Source organism: Artemia franciscana, chromosome 19, assembly GCF_032884065.1.
Source record: "Artemia franciscana chromosome 19, ASM3288406v1, whole genome shotgun sequence".
NCBI classification, from domain to species: domain Eukaryota; kingdom Metazoa; phylum Arthropoda; class Branchiopoda; order Anostraca; family Artemiidae; genus Artemia; species Artemia franciscana.
In genome coordinates this window covers 3,251,071-3,271,009 of record NC_088881.1, presented here as the reverse complement: position 1 = coordinate 3,271,009, position 19,939 = coordinate 3,251,071, and the positions used below count along the sequence as shown (strand labels likewise).

Genomic DNA, 19,939 nt, shown 5'->3' with positions numbered 1-19,939 from the left:
TCTCACCCCAGACGAGGACGACCTGCTTTTCGTTTAGCCCTTGACGGTTAAAATTGCTAAAAACAGGTTAGTTATAGGGGAGAATATGTGGGAAATATTTTGAAATTTCAAGGCATCACGAGCTTGAAGTCCGCCATTCAATTACAGTCTGATTTTCCATTGACATGATATTCCTTCTTTGAGCAAGGACATCAATTTACCGAATTGTAAGGAGGGGGAATGGATTTTTTATTTTTAAAACGAAGACAGAAAGTTTTTTATGAAAATCTATGAGAAATGGGCTACCCTCTCCCCAATTGGTTGTCCTGTTTTTAAGAACCGCTTTACAAACAAAAAATGTGAAAATATCATTTACGCTCTTTAGGCTTGACAGAGATAACTTTTGAAGCACGAAAATACATTATGTTTATACCACAACAAATGATAGCTGTCATAGCATGACGTGGAAAATTCTAGAAAGCATTAGTCTTAAACAGGCTTAACATAATTAAGTGGAGGCGCTGTGGTAAGCAATCGACCTGACCCCAACCCGCAAGACCCCGCATCCGTATTGCGGGTAAAAAGTCGATCACTTCACCGCAATTACTAGCGACCTTTTGGAAAATCATGCAACTATTCTCGAATGTTGTTGACAATCAACGCAGTTAAACGCACTTCCTGTTTTTTCCTTTACTTTTATGTATTGTTATGATAAAGAGGAAAAAAGGTATTTTGAAGTCAGGCGTAAAGAATGTGAAGAATTCAACTTTCTAGTTACTGACTTTTTTCATTCCTAAAAAAAAAAAACACAGCGAGTTTAGTATGAGGTACATTCAAGTTAGTACTTGGGAGGTTAGTGGTTGTTTCTGTAGGTCGGAAAGGTGACTGGGTTGTCCCCAGGTATGGATCTAGACCTGTCAGTACCGGGTCAAGAATGGCATTTGGCGCGACCTGGTCAACAAATGCAATATAAATATCAGGTTATAGTTATTTTTGTTCTCTATATTTTTTCTGTGTAAATCCTAATATGTGTAATAAGGTTCAAGAAAGTCTAAGATTTCGCGTAGCAACATTTTATTGGTGGTACAGGGCATAAAATTTAAAATATAAAGTTTTATCCTGTATAAAGGAAAAGCAGGTTGCCCTCAAATAGGGTGAGAAGATGTCAAAAATGTCAGTAGTAGAGGCAAGAATTTTTTGATTTTTTTAATTTAGGTATAGAAAAACAGTATTTTCAAAATCAAGGTAAGGGTGTTTTTTGGTACTTATCTATTATAGTGCCTATCTTAATGTATTTCATCTAAGTAGAACCTGTTTCTCTGACTAATCCTAATGAAATATCACAAAATATGGTGAAAATATAATAGCCTACTTTAGAAACAAATTTGTGCTATATATTTGAAACTTAGGGATGGGACAGGGGGGGGGGGGGTTAGTATAACGGGTCTGCATGTAAATATTTTAGGTACAATCATTCTGCATATTAAGAAATAAAAATTGCTTTCTAACTTCACACTGTTCAGATACTTTACCCCCACTCCCTCCCTAATGTGCAAATATATAACCATCTATTCTGTCAATGGTCTTTGTTTTGTCTTACGCTAAGCTGAAAGAAACTAACGAAGAAACCGGTTCTACAGTGCGTCAGTGGATGAAGAACTTAACATAGGCACTATAACAGACAAGTACCGTTTTTTCGAATTTGGAATGCAAATACCAAAAATGAGCTTTTTTACAAAATCAGGAGGGGGGGGCAAATGCTCCTAATGCTAGCACACACAAAGGATATTTTTTGTAAGGTGGCCACTACTAAAAAAACAAAGCATATTCATAATTTCAATAAGAGTTGTCCTGAAATTCGGGCAAAATTTAGGATTTCAGAGGGTCCAGACCCCGAGACCCATCCCCCGCCCAAACAGTACATTTCTGTCACTCGTATTGTGCACCACCTGGGGTACATGATTTTAAAAGTGGGCAACCCCTTGTTGACATGGGACCGTTGAATCTGGCTTTTAATAAATGCTAGTCTTATGAAGCGATTTCTGTCGAAACTTAAACCCGACTGTAGCAGTTATAAAATTTTGTATTGAAAGACGGATTTAACGTTGCTCGATGAAAATAAATATCCTCATAAGGGCTAATACTCACTTCACTTCAGCTTTGGACCTGAGTTGAAAATTTCGGTCCTCTAACCGCGGCAAAATTGTATTTAAAACAATCAAAATCTTTCTGTGTTTACACTAACCACAATGTATGATTACATTATTTTCTAGAAAGGCATTTAAACGAATCTTTTTTATTAAAAAAAAATTCTGGGGGTGTAAAGAATTGTATTTTTACTAAGAAATACCAATCAGGGTTCACATGGTGACGCTCCTTCTATCTTTTGGTTTAAAAAAATGCACCCCTGCCCCTCTTCAGGCCAAAGTGTATCTCTGTAGACCTTATCTTTAATAGTTAGCCTATAGCAGGAAAACGCGTAGAATGGATTTTGGCCCTATACGGTATTATCGTCATTTTACAATTTCCTCCATTAACTCTTCTAATCTTGACGAAAATCCCCAGGTTGTGTTTGCTGTTTTGACAAATGCCTTTCCCTTTAGTGTTGTCAGTTGCTTGGTCTAAAGTTGCACCGCCTAAAAGTGAAAATGTGGCAAAAGTTCTATCTTTCCAGTGAAATACGCCGAATCAACGATAGTCCCCTAGAAAAATGCGCCGATTCAAAAAATTCAATGCGCAACCGCCTCAAAAAAGCGCCAAATGGCGCAAACGCGTCCCATCTGGCCACTCTATCTTCCTCCTAATGCGCAGGCACCCAGATCCACACTTCTTTGCTTTGTATTCTAAAGAGTTAGACAGATGCTGCGTTTTCTTGTGGTATCTGTAAATACCAAGGGCAGTGTAATGAAGCTTGATTGTTTGAATTAATTAAGTGCACAGCCATATGAAAATTAGGAAAAACCAGAAATCCAATTTTTAATGAAAAAGACTTCCAAATGCAGCTATGCAACTTTTGGTAATAAAGGGCACTGAATTAAAAAAAAGAAACGTGGACCTAAATCAGCAAAAAATAAGCAAAAAATCAGAAAAAAATTCATCAAATATCCTCAAAAATCAACAAAAAATAAGTCACGACAATGTCAAACCAAACAGCTTCAAAAGTGGTAGCTTTCCTTTGAAGGTAGAAAGCAGTTTTCTTTGGGAACAAAGTGATTTGTAACATTTGAATTTTTTGCGTCTTCGAATTTAACTAATTAGTTTTGCTTATTTAGTTTCACGGCTCAACGTGGCAGCACTGCTAAAAATGCTGAACTTCTATTTCAACTTCACAATTTCGAAACAACCAAAAGAAAAATCAAAGAAATCGTGGTCCTCGAGTATGAATAGACATAAAGTAGGTCCATGGCGGAAAATGTTTTGATTTTGGTGTCCTGGGTACCTTTATAGGGTACGTGTGCGAACTATAAGCTGGCTTTTTCACAGATAAGGCCGTGTTTAAATATGTATTTAAACCATGCATAAATATCTATAGTTTGTAAGAATAGAATTAGCTAGGCCAACCGCCAAAAAAGTTAAATCAAGTGTTAGATTAAATTAGCTTAAACCCTTTTAATATATCCACAACTCTGACATCGAAAATATTTTTTTTTTATTAATAATCAATTTTTATTTATTTTATTAATATTAATTAAGTCATAATTTTGAACAACTTTCGAGCATGATTTCACAACTTTATAATTTCGAAACAACGAAAAGAATGTGTATGAATAGACTTAAGATGGGTCCAGGGGGAGGAGAGATATTTTAATTTTGCTGTCCTGGGTATTTTTATAGGGTAGCCTACATGTTCTAACTATAAGCTGGCTGGTTCACAGCAAAGGCAGTGTTTTTAGTTTATATTTAAACCCTGCATAAATATCTATAATTTGCTAAACATAGAGGCTTAAAGAATAAAATCAGTTTTTCCAAGCCTCCGAGAAGTAATTAAGTGAGATTAAATTCGTCTAAGCCCCTCCAATATATCTGTAGCTCTAACAGCGAAAATATTCATTTTTATTAAGTCAAGCTAAAAAATTTGAATAAATCAAAATAAAAAACGGTAAAAAAAATAAGCCTAGTTAAAAGATTCCTTGTTCGAAAGCTGGAGTGATTCGTTAATTCGTATATATCTTTCTGTCAGATGCTGTTATAATATCATTTTAATACTTTTAAAACTAAAATAATTACTAAAAAAAACATAAAAATAAAAACAAATAATACACTGAAATATTGAAGAAATACATTTTAAATTGAAATAAATGTCTGTATAATTTGAATAAATTCTGAAGTTTTGTATTTCTAGATGATGGTGGTGTCGAAGCAGGAGGCGGGTGCGTTATTTTTAAAGTAAAGTGTTTCTTTCTTTCTGTTCATCCACATTTTTATGATTGTTGATGATTTTGTTGAAGTAGGGAAGAAGGGGTGTCAATTATTGTTTCATTCCTAGAGTTTTATATTTCTAGATGGTGGTGGTGTCGAAGCAGGAGGGAGGATGCATTATTTTCTAAGATAAAGTGTTCCTTTCTCTTTTGTTCACCCATATTTTTCTTTCGAGCCAGGGTGTAACGAAACACAGTTTTAAGTGCTTAAGCTTTCAAATTAATGATGATTTTGAGGAAATGAGCGAGGGGTGGCGTTAACGTCAATTATATTTTGTTTCAGTTCTATTGACTGTTATCTTTTTAGGTTTCTGAAGACGACATCCCCATTTGTGCTCCATATAGTGTTTGCAATAAAGTAGATACGTATGATACGCCTTGGATAGAGAGACAATGTCGGTGTCCAAATGAAGCCGCTTGTTCGATGTCTTTAGACTCACGAGATGGGCACACAATAATGGACAAAAACAGGCAACTCAAGGTAATTTAAGCCACTTTTTAATTTGGCGTTTAACGGACAAAACACCAAATGTCCGGTTTGTCTGTAAGAGGAAAAACGAGAAAACAGCACAAGTTTCTCAAGTGGAAGAGGTCGTGTCAAACATATCTTCAAACCGGGGTTGTCACTTGCCAGGTTAGAATCAGAATCAGCAGAAGCAAAACTATAGATTGTGAATATAATTATATGCAAGACGAGATACGTGTGACTATTTTTCGGAAGGAGGACAAAAACAAAAACGTCGGGGGGGGGGGATAACAAAAATTGATTAATTTGCTAATTTAAATAAATGAAACACCCTGAAATTCAAGGAAATCTGGCGTTCTAGGGGGGTCAGTCTGTGGCTACTTGAGTGTTTTTTACTCTTTTTTTCTCGCTCTCTGAAGTGGAAAAAGTCAATAAAACATTTCATTTCCTTATTACTACAAGAGAATTATGAAAAAATACAGCTCAATTTGATACGAAAAGGGTATAGTTATATTTGAATCAGATGGTCAGGTTTTACTGGCATACACATGGGGAGGAAATTCAAAAGTCTGTCTGGAATTTTGCTCCGGGGGGGGGGGGTAAAAATACCTACAAAACAGCTTTAAATTTTTTATTATAGTCATTTTTACTAGTCACCAAAAATTTTGGGGGGAGGGCGGTTGAAGCCTGGTAACCCTGACCCCTGGATGCAGCCTTCTTTAAAACCTATATGTCTCGAAATTCTTACAACTTTTGAACCTTTTTTTTTTACATTTTGCGTATTTTTTGTTTACGTTTCTGGCTTTTCTCGAAATAAATTTCTATGTACTTGGCCACATTGTAAGTTTCATTTTAGTAGATTCGAAGTCATATCATCAAAAATAAATTGTTAATTGAACTATTTATAGATTAATTCGATCAAATCCGTAAGATAAACTGTTGTAAAATGAAAAGAAAAAGTTTAACTTTATTGCCCAAATTACCTCCCGAAAAGTATGGATGTTGTGTGTGTGTGGTTTTTTTTTTCGAGTTACGTGAGTTTTTTAAATATTGCGTTTGGTTTTCCAAGTTGTGTATCAGAAAAACCACAGCCCCCCTCGTGACAAATTCTGGCGCCTGAGTCTATATATTTAGTTTCTATTTATATAATATAGTTTGAATGTCTCATGATTAGTATTTTTTTAGTAGTTATTAGTTTTATGATTTTTGCTCCCATTTTTGCTCCATTTTTGAAGAAAAAAGGATTTCTATTGCTACCAGAAATTGAACAATTTTAATTCCACTGGAAATTTAGTTAAAATTGAAAAGAAAAAATGAGATTGAAAAGAAACTGCTTTGGATATTCCTGTCTAAAAAAAAGGTAGTACAGTCCATTATTTTGCAGTTCTTTATTTTAATGCCATTAGTAAGTTATTTCCTTCGTGGCATTTCCTATCAATATATTTTGGTATTTTCATTGAAAATATAAAACGATAAGTTTGCCCCTGTTAGATTTTGAAAATACTCTCTGACCCCTCTCCTCCCGAAAAAGGCATTATGCATTGTCATAAAGTTTATCTTAAGAAGTTTATCAAAATTAAAATAATTTTGTAGTCTTTTTTATTGAAAAAAAAACATAATTTTTGCTCCTTTCGTAAAATAATTAAGGATTTTCATTTCCGCCGGAAGTTCAAAGATTTTTAAACTTCGTTAATATTTACGATAAACTGTGAGATTTTGTGGTGCCCAGTTTTACTCCCCTGTTAATTCCGCTGTCAAAAACAGTCAATATCTTTTTGTCGGCCATTCTCACCGACCATTAAATGGCTGAAAAGGTGCTTCCACCGATGTATTGTTTCTTTTTAGGTTTTGTTAAGAAATAAATAAAAAATTATGCCCCTTTTTTGTCCAGGGTCTGTTCACTATACTTTTGATAAACAAAAGGCCACAAAAATCAATAATGCGAAAAACCAAGCATATGTCCCAACAATACTTGCTACCTATTAAGGATTCCTATTGCCCCTTGGAAGGGCCAAACTGCCCCAGGGGTGGTTGTGGATGCTTTAAGGTTTGATTAGGAACTTTCTATTATTAATTTTTACAAAATCGACTGGCTAAAATTGTGACCAACTCCTCTTTAGTAATCATCTAGTGTAGTAAAAATTAGACATTTGAGTTTTATTTCCTCAACTTTCTAGTCTAGCTCGAAAATCAATTTTTATTTTGCTTAGTTATGCAAACCTCTAAAACCTTTTCTAATTTCTTTTCAAGAAATATCCTCATTAAAATTTATCTTCAAAAGAAAAATTCATTTCACGAAACGATTTCTTTTAAGCACCAAGGATAATAAAATTGAAATCTGATTACTTTGATTGTTTAACCTAAGTGGAAATCATACGACCATATATTTTCTTCAAAAAGATAAAATAATAGTAATCAGGAATTCAATGTTCAAAGAAATACGCCTCCATGCCGAGTTGTATAGTTTTTGGTAGTAGTGGTGCCAGGGTCGTATCCAGGATTTTCTCTGGGAATAGGGAGTGGGTTTGCCAAAAACTTTCAAAAATGTGTCAAACATATTTTTATATTCATGTTTTAACGATTTCGACAAAAAATTCGGGAGAAGGGGGTTTAAACACCATAAAATCAACCATGCTCCCCGGATACGTCCTTGAGCAGTGCCAAATTAACGAAACGCTTGCATTTTCACGAGCGAAAAGCGTTGTCAGATATAACCAATTGATTTAGCTTAATTATTTTTACAATTCAACGTGGCAATACTGGAGAAAATGTGAAACTGCCCTAATAAATTTATCATTTTGAAACAACAACAACAAAAATCTTTTCATTTAGATGTACTTGGACTTTAAGGGAAATTCTTGAATAGAGATATACCCTATATCCTGTCTTTATAATCGTTTTCGTTTTAAGCTCAAACTCTCTTAAATAAGCAAGAGAAAATCGCTAATTTCTGTAGTGTAAAGATGATATATTGTTTCTGTGTTTTTTTTTAAATATGAATATCTTCCGCAATTTTGGAAAAAAACTCACTGAAATGATGGATCTCAATTAAAATCGAATAAAAGTATAAACTTTGTTTACGTTTTTAGTGAAATTTGGTTATAGTAAATATATAAATTACTAAATTATAGTAAATATAAAAATAAATAATAAATAATAGTAAAACGAATATAAAAATAAGAAAATCAACTTTAATAGTTAATGAAAAATATAAATGTATTGGTCATAGATTGAATATATATTTTTATTGCAAGTAAATATCTATGAAAATTGAGAAAAATTAATATACATAGAAAGAAGCTGGAAACATCCCCACATATTCCACATACCCACTACATTCCCTATCAGTAATCAAGAATCCGTAAAGAAAATAATAAAAGTTTAAATTTTGTTTTCGTGTTTAGCGAGCTTCAATTGATGCAAATGTGAAAATTACAGAGTGTGTTCATAAAATATATGATATTAATAAATAAAACATATTGACAATTAGCTAATAATCTTTGAATATATAGACAATTAATAAACAAAATATGTTGACCATTAGTTGTTAATTTTTAATAGTTAATAAGAAAAATAATTGTGATATAAACAGAATAAATATATAATTCTATTAAAATAAAATTACATGGAAATTAAGAAAAACTAATAGACCTAGAAAAAGTTGAAAAAATCATTGGTACTTGTGTATTAATCAGAACACACTAAATAAGTGAAGTTATGTTCTTTCGTGAAACAAACTACGATGCAGGTGCATTTTAATTAAATATTTTGTACTTGTTCATTATTCAAAACACACTTAAGAATTTTGCTGAGGAAATCCGGTTTCATAGCCACAAAGACAAAACTCAATTTAGTTTGCTACGCATAGTGATAGAAGATAGTGTCTGAACATGGATTTTGAGATGAAAATTTGTGATTTACCAAAGACTGAAAAAGAGACAATTTTATTTTTCCAGGATAAGGGGTTGTTGCCCATAACAAAACAGTGCGTCCATGGACACAACATGACTTTATAACTTAACCTAACCTGACATCGTAGTTTGTTTCACGCAAGAACCTAACTTCACTTATTGAGTGTGGTCTGAATAATACACAAGTACCAAATCATTACCCTATAAGACATTCCCTATTAGTAGTAAGAAATATTAAAAGTTTTGTTTACGTTTTAATGAACTCCGGTTGACGCAAATATGAAAATTATGGAGTCTACGGACGAACTCGCAGGCGGCCAAGCCCTGATACGACTATAATTGCGCAATACGACTCGAGTAACTTCCGGTCATTTATTGAGAAATTTTCATGGCTATTATCCTCAGCTCTTAATTCAAAGTGCTACCTTAGTTACGCGTTCAACTTTTGAGAAAAATGTTTTATAAATTAACCATCTGCTCCTTGGATCCTGCAACTATAAATCATAGTAGATGGTATGATATCAAAAGGATCTTTAGATAATTACTGTTGGATTAAATCTATTCTGAAATTGGTTATGGAACCATTTGAAGGAAACAGTAAACAATTCTGAAAACTATTTTATTTATGTATCTCATTCATAAGGGCACCTTGTTTCAATTACCCCCCCAACCAAAAAAACGGAATAATACACAATACAATTTATATATTGGCATTGTATAATAGTAGTGGTCATGCTGTATCCAGGCGCGGGGGATACCGTGTTTAAACCCCGCCAAAAAGTTTGGTCCGACTTGAAAAAAAGGAAAAAACATATAAACGAATTTTTTACGTTTGTAATGTTTGCAACACCCTCTCCCTAACAAAAAAAAACAAAATATCCTCCCCCCACCCGAAGCAAAAATTCTGGATTCGTCCCTGAGTAGTAGTAATGATTTATTTAAAAAAAGAAAATCACAGACAAAATCAAACGGTAGCCCGTTAAAAGTGTTGCTTGCGAGGGTGTGCTTATAACAAGAAAAAAAATAATCGGTATAAGGAGTTGGAGGGTAAAAACACGGAGCGAAGAATAAAACATGAATAATGTACACACAATGAAACTAACTTATATTATACTCTTTAAGCTAAGCTAACCCTAAATAAATAATAAAAACGAACAACTTAACAAATAAACAAATTATTGTTCCCAATACATTGCTATAAATTCTATTCACATTCAATTTCACTGTTTCGAAGCCATATTTCATGAGCAGCAGTAGTGTTTCTTGCGTGTCTTGCACCCGCAATAAAATCTTTATTAGCCCCCCCCCCGTGTCTTCCAAAAATTTCAAGTCCAAATCTTAACAAAATTATCATTTAATAAAAAAAACATTTATTAACAAAATTTGTATTTAGTTTTGTCTTTTCTAACTTATTTATTTGATTATGTATTAAAAATGTTACGCCCCTAAAATTCCTGTGCCCGGGGCAAATGCCCCTCTACCCCCTAAAAAAACCTCTGCCAAGCAGCCCCATATGTATTTTTAAATTGATTTATGAATTTCTTTAACACTAGAGCTAAGGTTCTCGCCGCTTGATTAGTGTTCGCCACAGAGAAAACAGCACCATAGGAATGAATATTTACAATTGTTTTAAAGCAGGTTTTAGGATTGTCTATTTTTTTCAAATGTCTTAAGTACTTTGTACTTAAGACGTACTTAAGTGCTTAAGATATTTATCAAATGTCTTTAAATGTCTATTACCGTGCATATTGTTGTTATCGCCATTTTCATTTAAAATCTGAGCTCAAAACTGTAAAAAAGTTGTGAATTTCTCTACAAAAAAGCTAATATATTTTTCTTCTTTTTTTTAATATGGCGCCGGGGCTCCAGGGTAATATCAGGAGGGTTTTGCAGTAAATACGGAATTGATTTCATTTTTAACAGCAAAAGATTCTAGAAATGAATAGAACTGTTTCATACAATTCGACTTTAGTCACCGAAATATTTTGGTGCTAATCAACAAATATTTTTTTGCCAGAAAAATACAAAGTTCGATGAAAATACCGAAAAAACAATGTAAAAAAGTTCTTGGGGAAGGGGAAAAATATCCAGAGGCCAATTGCCTCCCTGCCCCACTCCCACCCTAATTAGTACCACTGTACGTGTTCGTTTGATTTTTTTTAGGGGGATGGGCTTTTGCTTATTGCAGGCATTCAATTTTAACTTAATTAATCTTTTTCATATCTGCTGGTTCTAGGATTCATTTATTCATCTATAGTGGTATTGGATATCTTTATATTGGATGGGATTATCTATTTTATTTTCCCTTGGTCTTTGGTTTCATTTATTCATTGGTAGTAATTTATGTTGTTTTTAATTTTGAATTAGTATAGGACTTTATTTCTGCTCGTCTTGATTGTTTTTTCTATTTTCTGTTCGTTTTGGGTTTTGTTTATTCACTTATAGTAATGTATGCTTTTAAGTTTAAATTGTCATAGGACAAGATTTCTAGTTGTCTTAGGTTGAAACTTTTCTTTGTAAATTTCTTTTTCGAAAATATTTAATTAATTTATTATAGATCTAAAGCCGAACTAGCTTGCCATGACAAAACCGAAGGAGCAATTTTTGAACGTAACGGGTCAAGGAACACAAGGGAGAGAAACATGCCTAAAGTTAGGTCTTCCCACGCCTAGAGGCACACACGCTCAAGGGGTAATGTGACTGGCTAACATGAAAATACGTCCCAAAAATGAACCAAAGGAATAAAAGCACATTTTTTAGCAAGGAAGAATTGCAAAGTAATCTTTGTATTTCTCTTTGGTAGTAGTTCTATCTGATCACAGGAATAATATTGTGAAATTCTTTCAAGTCTGTCAGAAAAAGCGAATTTTTTTGAGGGAGGAGGCTTACAAAAGGAATTCTTTTTTTCGGGGGGGGGGGGGGGGTAAAAAACAACGTATCCAAAAAAGGTGTTTTTGTTCATTTTTGCTACGTTTTAGGAGTCTGAAAATCATTTAGGGTGGGGGGGTTTAAACCCCTAACCCCCCTGGGTACGACCTTGTCCATTATACATTCCTGCAATAATTTCGATATAGCCCAGTGGCTCCCAAGCTTTTTACAATGACGGACCCCGAAAAATCCTAAAATATTCTGTGGACCCCTTAAAGCTAAAACTTCAAAAATATACATATATAGAAGGTTATATGAGTTTGCGATGTACTATCTAATGTTTATAATGAGATAAATGAAAATAGTTATAATTTATGAAAGTTCATCCTATAAAAAAGATCCGTATGATTTTATTAAAAAGGAAACAGTGTTTCATTACTGTACCTTTAGTATGTACAAACTAAAAATCTAAGATCATCCCATAATAGAACATAAGGCAAAATTAAACAACGTACATCGGGCCCCACCTCAAGCCCTCTATGATGGCTTCATAAGCCCCCAAAGGGTGTTTGTCAAGAGTACTCGTCTTCCTGACAGGAAGAGATATGTCGCATCTTAGAAAAAACTACTGAAATTTTGTAAATATTCCCTAAAAAATTAATACGATTGTAAAACTGCATAAACGCAAAAAAAAACTGTTCCATATAAGCAATTATAAAAGTTCAAATATTTTTACCTTACATTTGGACGGAGAGAAAAGAAAAGACAGAGAAAAACTAGCTGAAAATATAAATTGAAGAGAAAAAAACAAGAAAGCATAATAAAAGACACAAACGCTATACAAAAGAAAAGAAAAACAAAAGAAGATTCATATTTTAAAAAGCAAAAAAAAAGAAATTCACCTAACAAGCCAGGATGGCTGCTAAATTTATTTTGAATTATTTTAAATTGAATTATTTATATCATCTATATCTGAATGCTAAGCTCTTATTTCTAGATATGCGAGCCAGTGAAAAAATTACCTAAATGCGAGTTTTTCCGGAACATTGCGTGGACGTATATACTATTTCCAGAAAACAAAACGCAACAAGTCATTCACTGCGTTTGTCCGAAGAATAGTAAAGCCTATTTTGTTGATAGACCGCAACGTTATTTGACGGGAGATGGCGACGCGATAGGAATGGAGTTTTCATATGTGTGCTCACCCCCAACGGTAAGTTGACGTACTCTTTGTGTAACTAGTCTTCAAACGTTCTCTTTGATCCTCGCCGCAAGGCTGTATCCAGGGGGGTTGAGAATTTGGCCTCCTCCCCCAAATATTTGTCTGACTCGTCAAAACGTCAGAAAAATGAATACAAACAAATTTATTGTTTGATAAATTTAGGCTGTTCAAAACCATTATAACCGAAATAAAGACCGTTAAAAGCAAGTAAAACTAGATATCTTGAATTTGGGTTTGAACTAAGCCACGCCGTCAGTTTTCAGAAGTGACACTAAAAATGTCCACTTTTGCTCGTTTTGACTCTTCAGTCTCAAGAACTTTTGGCAACCCTGAGTACAAATAAACTGCAGATATGTCAATATTTTCGTAGCAATGAGTAAATACGAAGCGATTTAACCAAATAAAGCAAAACGATATAAATGTATCATAAAAAAGTTGAATATGACTAAATAAATTTATTTAATATAATTTATTATATTATGTTAATTTAATTGGCGTTTCAATAATGAAAATGAAGAGCAAAGACACACGCGGTTAGAAGACATGTGACACCAAGCATGTGAGTGAGTCAATGAAAATCAACCTGGATAGCGAGAATCAAAACGTGTCAAAATTGAAAAGGATAGCGACGATGATTGGGTTCGGGATTGTGACACGGATAAGGTCATCAATGCCGACCATACCTTTGTTAAAAAAAAAACAACAAAGGTTGGCGATATGTATTTCATAATAACGAAAGACAAGCCAAGGTAAAACGAACTAAACAAATTGAATATAATAACGATGATGATCGGGAAAAGAAAATCCATAACAGATAAGAGTCAAATCTTCGGCTATTTAAACTTTAAAATCCTCCTCCCTTCCCCCTAGACTTCTAAAAATACTTTTCTGGTGGTATTTTGACTGAAGAAATTGCCGTCTTGAATTTATTACTTTACTAGGGATTTACTACTAGCGTCACTGAAACTCATTGCACCACTATTTAACTAGCACCATTACTACACCATTAGCACCATAACTAGCAGCATCCAGAAAAACTTGCGCCATTAAAATGGTAATTTCTGGCAATTCATTTAAAAGCAAGAAAACTTTAAAGACAATTGGATAATTGATGTGTAATTTCAAAAAATTACCGCACAAATTTCCCTATAAGTGATAATTGATGATTTTTTTTTCGGAACTGTTTTAATCCGAAATTCAGCCTGTACAAAATTTAGTTTTGTAAAATTTTGACAGACTATTTAGGCTAGTTGACGTTAAGCTGATAGGCCTACTCGGGGCACAACTCTGATTTTTTACCTCTTCTTCATTTAAAGTACCTTCTTAGACAAGTATGGAATAGTTTAGGGCAGTCTAAAAAGGAATAAAATCCTCAAACGCCAGTTCCCTCTGTTACAATTTTCCTATAGCTTTGGCCCAAATGAGAACCTTAACTCCGTGGTTTACATCCGAATAGTTAAGGGGCATTGGCTGTATAATATTTTCTTCCAAATTATTGGGAGGACAATAGCCGCAGAATTATTCGGACGAGGTATATCGATGTAAGGTTTACCTGCCTCATTTTTACTCATTAGTAGAACAGCCCTCCTTCGTAGTGTCAAGATATCCACCATCCCCCCATCTGATGAGCCCCACCAGCTAGCGTCAGACTGGCCGGAGAGTGACCCATCACTTGCCTTCAGCAGCACTTCAGTTGTGGCACTTCGATTGCCAGCAAGCGGCACTTTGTTTCTCAAGAAAAAGGACTTCTTTCTCACAGCTTGTGTTGCTTTATGTATTTGGGTAATATTGGTGCCATGTTTTTTTGGTGGGGGGAGGAGGGATGGAGGGAATGTGACTATGGATTTAGCCTTGACTAAGTTTTATGAGTCAACCCACAATTATAATAATAATAATAATAATAATAATATTACCAGTTAAGAAAACAGAAAAGGAAATCAAGTTGGCATTTTGGAAAAAGTGAAAACCAGAAAATCCATAGGACTGGCATAGGTCACTTTTAATAGAAATCAATAGTGGCAACCCTGGGTAAAGAAATACTCCAAAACTTTCGAGTGAAAAACAGGTTGAACGTCTTGATTATATGATTAAATTAATTAAAATCATTTCAGCTTATCAGCTTCGTGTCAACTTCTGCATGGCATGCCAGTTCCGGGGCGTGTCCTTAATTATATATCTTATCTCACAACACTGCTAAGAAGCTGAGTAATAATTTTTTCATCATTAGCGTCTTTCAGGTAAAAATATTCCTCCAGGTTATAACTGGCGCCTAAGCTAGGAGAGACCTCTAATCACGTGTTTGATAAAGAAATACAAATGGATTCTTGTTCAAAATTAGAAATATAGTCTAATTATACTCATGAAAAACAATGATATATTAATGTCTGGTTGTAATGTATTACGGAAATGAGTAGGTCAGGCAAACAATGAATATAATTTAAGTTAAATTATGTTTTTTATACCAACTATTAACCCAGTAAGCAGGGTTGTCACCTGATGACAAAAATATCACTAGATTCTAGTGATTTTCTGTTTGGTTTAATGATTTTCTTCAATAAGCTAGTGATTTATGTGAAAATTTAGTATTTTTTATCTAGATAAAAATCACTAGAAATAGTAATAAGTCGCTAGGGTTGGCAACCCTGCCAGCAGGTTGCTGTCATGAACGGGAAATAAAGCGTGTTTTTTGCTGCCAACAAATGTTCGTAACCATTTTTTGGGGGGCTCGGGTGCATAATTTTGCACAAACGAAAAAATCTTTTTTGTTAGTCCTTTAAAAATTCCTTTACGTTAAATATCAAAATTTCCTTTTCTTAGAAATTCCTTCCGGTAACGTGGGGTGAAAAGCCAAGCTTTTTATTCGAAAGTTTTAAAGCTGAAAGTACGAAAGAGCTCAAAATAAGAAAAAAGATTTTGCCTCCCGGACCCATCTTAGACCCAAGAACCGCAATTTTTTAAGATTATTCTTTTTCCCAAAACTATGAAGTTATCAGGAGAGTATCCCAATTTTGAGAGGGTATTTTGAGAGGATGGTAGACTAGTATTTGTCTATGCTCAAGGTCATAAAATGATGGAGGTCAAAAGTTATTCGCCCCAATAAAAGGCCCAAAGACTATGCAGATTTTCAATCCATTTATTTTAATAATATTCCCATACAGATCAATCCAAAGTTCTATAATAAAACTCTGTTTAAAATTCTTGTAAATTTTTTTCCGAAACATAAATAGCAAGCCAAAATCTTGATTCTTAAGGAGAAAAACTTTAAAAAAAATTTTCACCAAAAAACACGTCAATTAGAAACAAACAGAATTTGACAAAAAAATTTCCACGGCTAAGGAGCTACATTAAACCAAACCCGAACAGAAATAAAGTCAAATAATAATTTCAGCATAAAACCTACATAAATCACACCAAATACAATAAATAAATAAATAAATAAAACCCAAAATGAACAGCAATTAAGTCTTTAGTGTTTTACTTTTAAAAAATGTCAGTATTAAAATTTAGTATTACCACGTTTTGACTTATTTACTCAACGTGAGTGTCCCCTAGAAAACAGGAATTTGGTAAGTTGGGTAGATACAGAATATGTCAAAATACGGTAAATATGTTTAATACGGAAAACAAGGTAAACATGGTAAATTTGGAACGCATGTTAAGACAAGGTAGCGTTAAAGCCTATTCTTCTCGACAGGAGTTTCCGTTAGAAAGGAAACAAAAAATGCGTGATAAGGCTTGTTTATTACATTTTCTGCTTATACTAGTATTATACCTGTTTATGGAATAAAAAAACGGACAAAGGAAGTAACTTTAATAAATGAAGCTTTGTTTAAATTTGTGTTAAAACGCGTGACTGAAGTGTTAACCTGCAGAACTATGAAAATTCAAAATAGACTTAATTTTGATTTATTAAAATTGAGAATTTAAGTAAAACCCAATTATTTTCGATGCAACCACGTGTTTTCTGAAAGTAGGCATCTTGTGTTTATGAGCTATTTTTACAGATTATAAAATATTTAAGCTAATTATAACGTGAAACATTGTGTAATAGTGAAGATATGGTTTTATTTTTGGCCTGGTGTCAAGTAAGAGAAAAAAAGAGAGATGAAAGCAAGAAGAGAGGATTCAATAAGCTCAAAATTTTTTTTTAAGTTTTTACAAATAAAACTTAATAACGTTTCTGAGTGATGCTAGATGGTGTTTATTGCATGTTCTCATGCATCAATTTCTAATTTCCTCAGAGAATTCCTAGTATTTTTTTTTTTCTTAATTTAGAGCTTCAAGAGAATTTTGGTAAATTTAGTCAAATTTTTTCATTTAATTTAGTGTCTTTAAATTTCTAGTACTCATGAGCAAATCTTTTTTTGCAGAGAATTCGTTGCAAGAGGAAAGAGCCATGTCGCTTCTTCAATGTAAAAAAACGGCTTGAAGTCGATGAAGTTAAGGTAGATACCCTTTGCCGATGCCCAAGCGGTCATAAATGCCCTGATAAGCACACAGATGTCGGGGTTGTACCTAATAAGGATTATAATATTTTCTCTGGATATTGTATATAATTATTTATTGCAGTTCTTATTATGTGCCAATATCTGAATAACAAGTGGTATTCACTGACATAAAGTGTTGTTATTTTTGGATTATTTTTCCTTCAGTTGTTATTCATAGAAGTAAATATTTACTTTTTATTTTGTGTTATGATGTATTATAATCTCTAAAGTGATTTTAAGTGTGTGAGCGCATATCCAGTACCTCTTTTTAAATGGTTCTATTTAATTTTATTGCTATTCTCATTATGTGATTATATTAATTCAATTAAGTATTCTATCTACTGACTTAACTTACTTAAAATAACTTACTTAACTTACTTAAAATACAAAGGACAGTGAGAATTGTCAGATTGCTTAGGTTGGTTAAGTGAAAAATATTAAAAAAAAAAAAAAATTAGGAATCAATAAACTTTAGAAAGACCCCAATAAGCAGCTATTAAGTTTTTGGTGGTAGCAGGTTCCAAATAATTTTAAAAAGTACTGAAAAACAACAAAAAAAAACTAAAAAAAAAGTACCAAACAGGTTAAAACAAACAGCTTATTTACTTCCAAGGTGCAATATGCTAGTACTGACACGAATGTACTACAAACCTAAAATTTATTTTTTGAAACAACCAAAAGAAAAATATTAAAGAAATATCAATTTTCGGGTATGAATTGACAAATGGCCCAGCAAAAAAATGTAATATTTTGATGTCCTATTTTTATTTTTATTTTTAGATTTTTTTTTGGGGGGGGGGGATGAGAAAAATTCGTTAGGAAGTGGCTAACTATAAGAAAATATTGTATGCTCCATCTCCGTTCCTTCCAAATTCTTCAATTTTTTCCAATCCCATGTTTGCATAGATGAGCCTGAAATGGATGATTTTGTTTTCATTATGCCCAATTTCGATAAAATTCGATTAATTATGTATAATAATGGTTAGGATCCTTTACCCCCCCCCCTAATGTGCAAATATCTATCCCAAATCATGTTATTATATAAATTAAAGTAATATATTTTCATCGTGTTTTGGTGTATTTCAGTATGATCTATCTAACTTCATTTCTTGAGAGAATTCGATTAATCGAATTCAATTTTAATCAAAATCAATTTTAACCGAAATTGATTTTAATTGAACTCAAAAATTCAATATACGCATATTTTAAATAATACTCGGTAAAACCTAGTATATCAGTGTTGTCACATGGGGTATATTCGTGACATTTGGGCTTTTTTGTTGGTTGGGCATTAAATTCCTTAAATCAGCGCATTTCTCGAAGTGAATCTTTTAAAAATCGATACCTTTTGCCCATTTTGCGTAAAAAAGAGTACTTTACTCATTTTCACTTTTATGGTTGCTCTATTTTAAAAATACTTGTTTTTTTATCTTCGTTTTTAAAAGATCGAAATAATCTGTTCCTTCTTCAAGAACTTATCGATGTTCCCATTTCTTTTACGTTTTTACGAGTCGAACAATCATTTTTTTAAGGGGGGGGGGGGTTCAAAGCTCCAATACCCTTCCCTGGATACTGCCTTGTCCTCCTCCTTTGGGAGTTGGTGCCACTGTGCAAATAGTGGTACTTAAGGCCCCGCCATAACTGGTGTAATAATGGTCATTAGGAACGCCATAGAAAGTTTATACACAGTTAGAAAGCAGATTTATCATTGTCTCATTTCATGTATAAAACGTATTATACGCTTTAAGCGTGATACATTTCATGTAAAATTCTAATTTCATGTATTTCATTTGATGTAAGAGATTCTGCCCTCCTCTCCTTAATTAGCCCCCTTATCAGTAGATACTACATGATTAGAAAGGGCTTCCTCTTTCTTTCCTTCTGAACCATTCTGAACCTGTAATCGGGTATTGCTTCAACACTAAGATGAACAAGGAAATGGAGCATTGTTTTCGTTTAGTACTAGCAATGCAATTTGTCTCATTAATATTATCACCCATTAGAAAGATCCTCATTTTCTGTATTTACTAATTAAGACAAACCATTACAAAAATAAAGGCCTGACTTTAAACGTGGGCTGTTTCAGAAGCCTGTCTAGTATCTAAATAATTTTATTAATTTGCATATTTTAATTACGTTTTTGTAAAACTTACTCATTAAACATCTGCCGACTTTTCTCGTCAGCGTGCAATCTTGACTGTTCACTCTTTCTTCAAATTTTTGCCTATTTTTACTTATGATGCTTGTCTGAGCCCGGTCTTAGAGTGTTTTGAACTTGTAATGCATGTTCAGTTTTTTACACATCTACTACAGAGAGAATACTTTTGAAAAATCTTGCGGCTCAAAACTTTTTGTTCTTTTTATTGACTGAAATTTTCACACAGGAATATAAGAAGACCAATCAGGTTTTAAAAAAGGTAATTTAGTTGATAATGAAATTAATATGTTTAAGTATTTTGTATTTGTTGTTTGAACTTATAATTCATGCTCAATTTTATGTACAAGTATAAATGTCAATGGCTAAAGTGTACAGGAATATTGGGAACATTAGGTGCTTGAGCTTTTTTGTATACTTTTGAATTGACTAT

The 19,939-nt window shown here is 33.2% G+C and overlaps 1 protein-coding gene across 1 annotated transcript in view; it reads left to right on the top strand.

Moving 5' to 3' along the window:
* LOC136039171 (protein giant-lens-like) overlaps positions 1–19,426 on the top strand; it is a 35,391-nt gene extending 15,965 nt beyond the window's left edge. The window contains exons 2-4 of the mRNA XM_065722684.1: positions 4,705–4,878; positions 12,640–12,855; positions 17,235–19,426. Of these exons, the coding sequence (XP_065578756.1) occupies positions 4,705–4,878; positions 12,640–12,855; positions 17,235–17,420 (576 nt within the window). The 3' untranslated portion in view covers positions 17,421–19,426. The remainder of the gene's footprint in view (positions 1–4,704; positions 4,879–12,639; positions 12,856–17,234) is intronic.
* Positions 19,427–19,939: the final 513 nt, after the last annotated feature.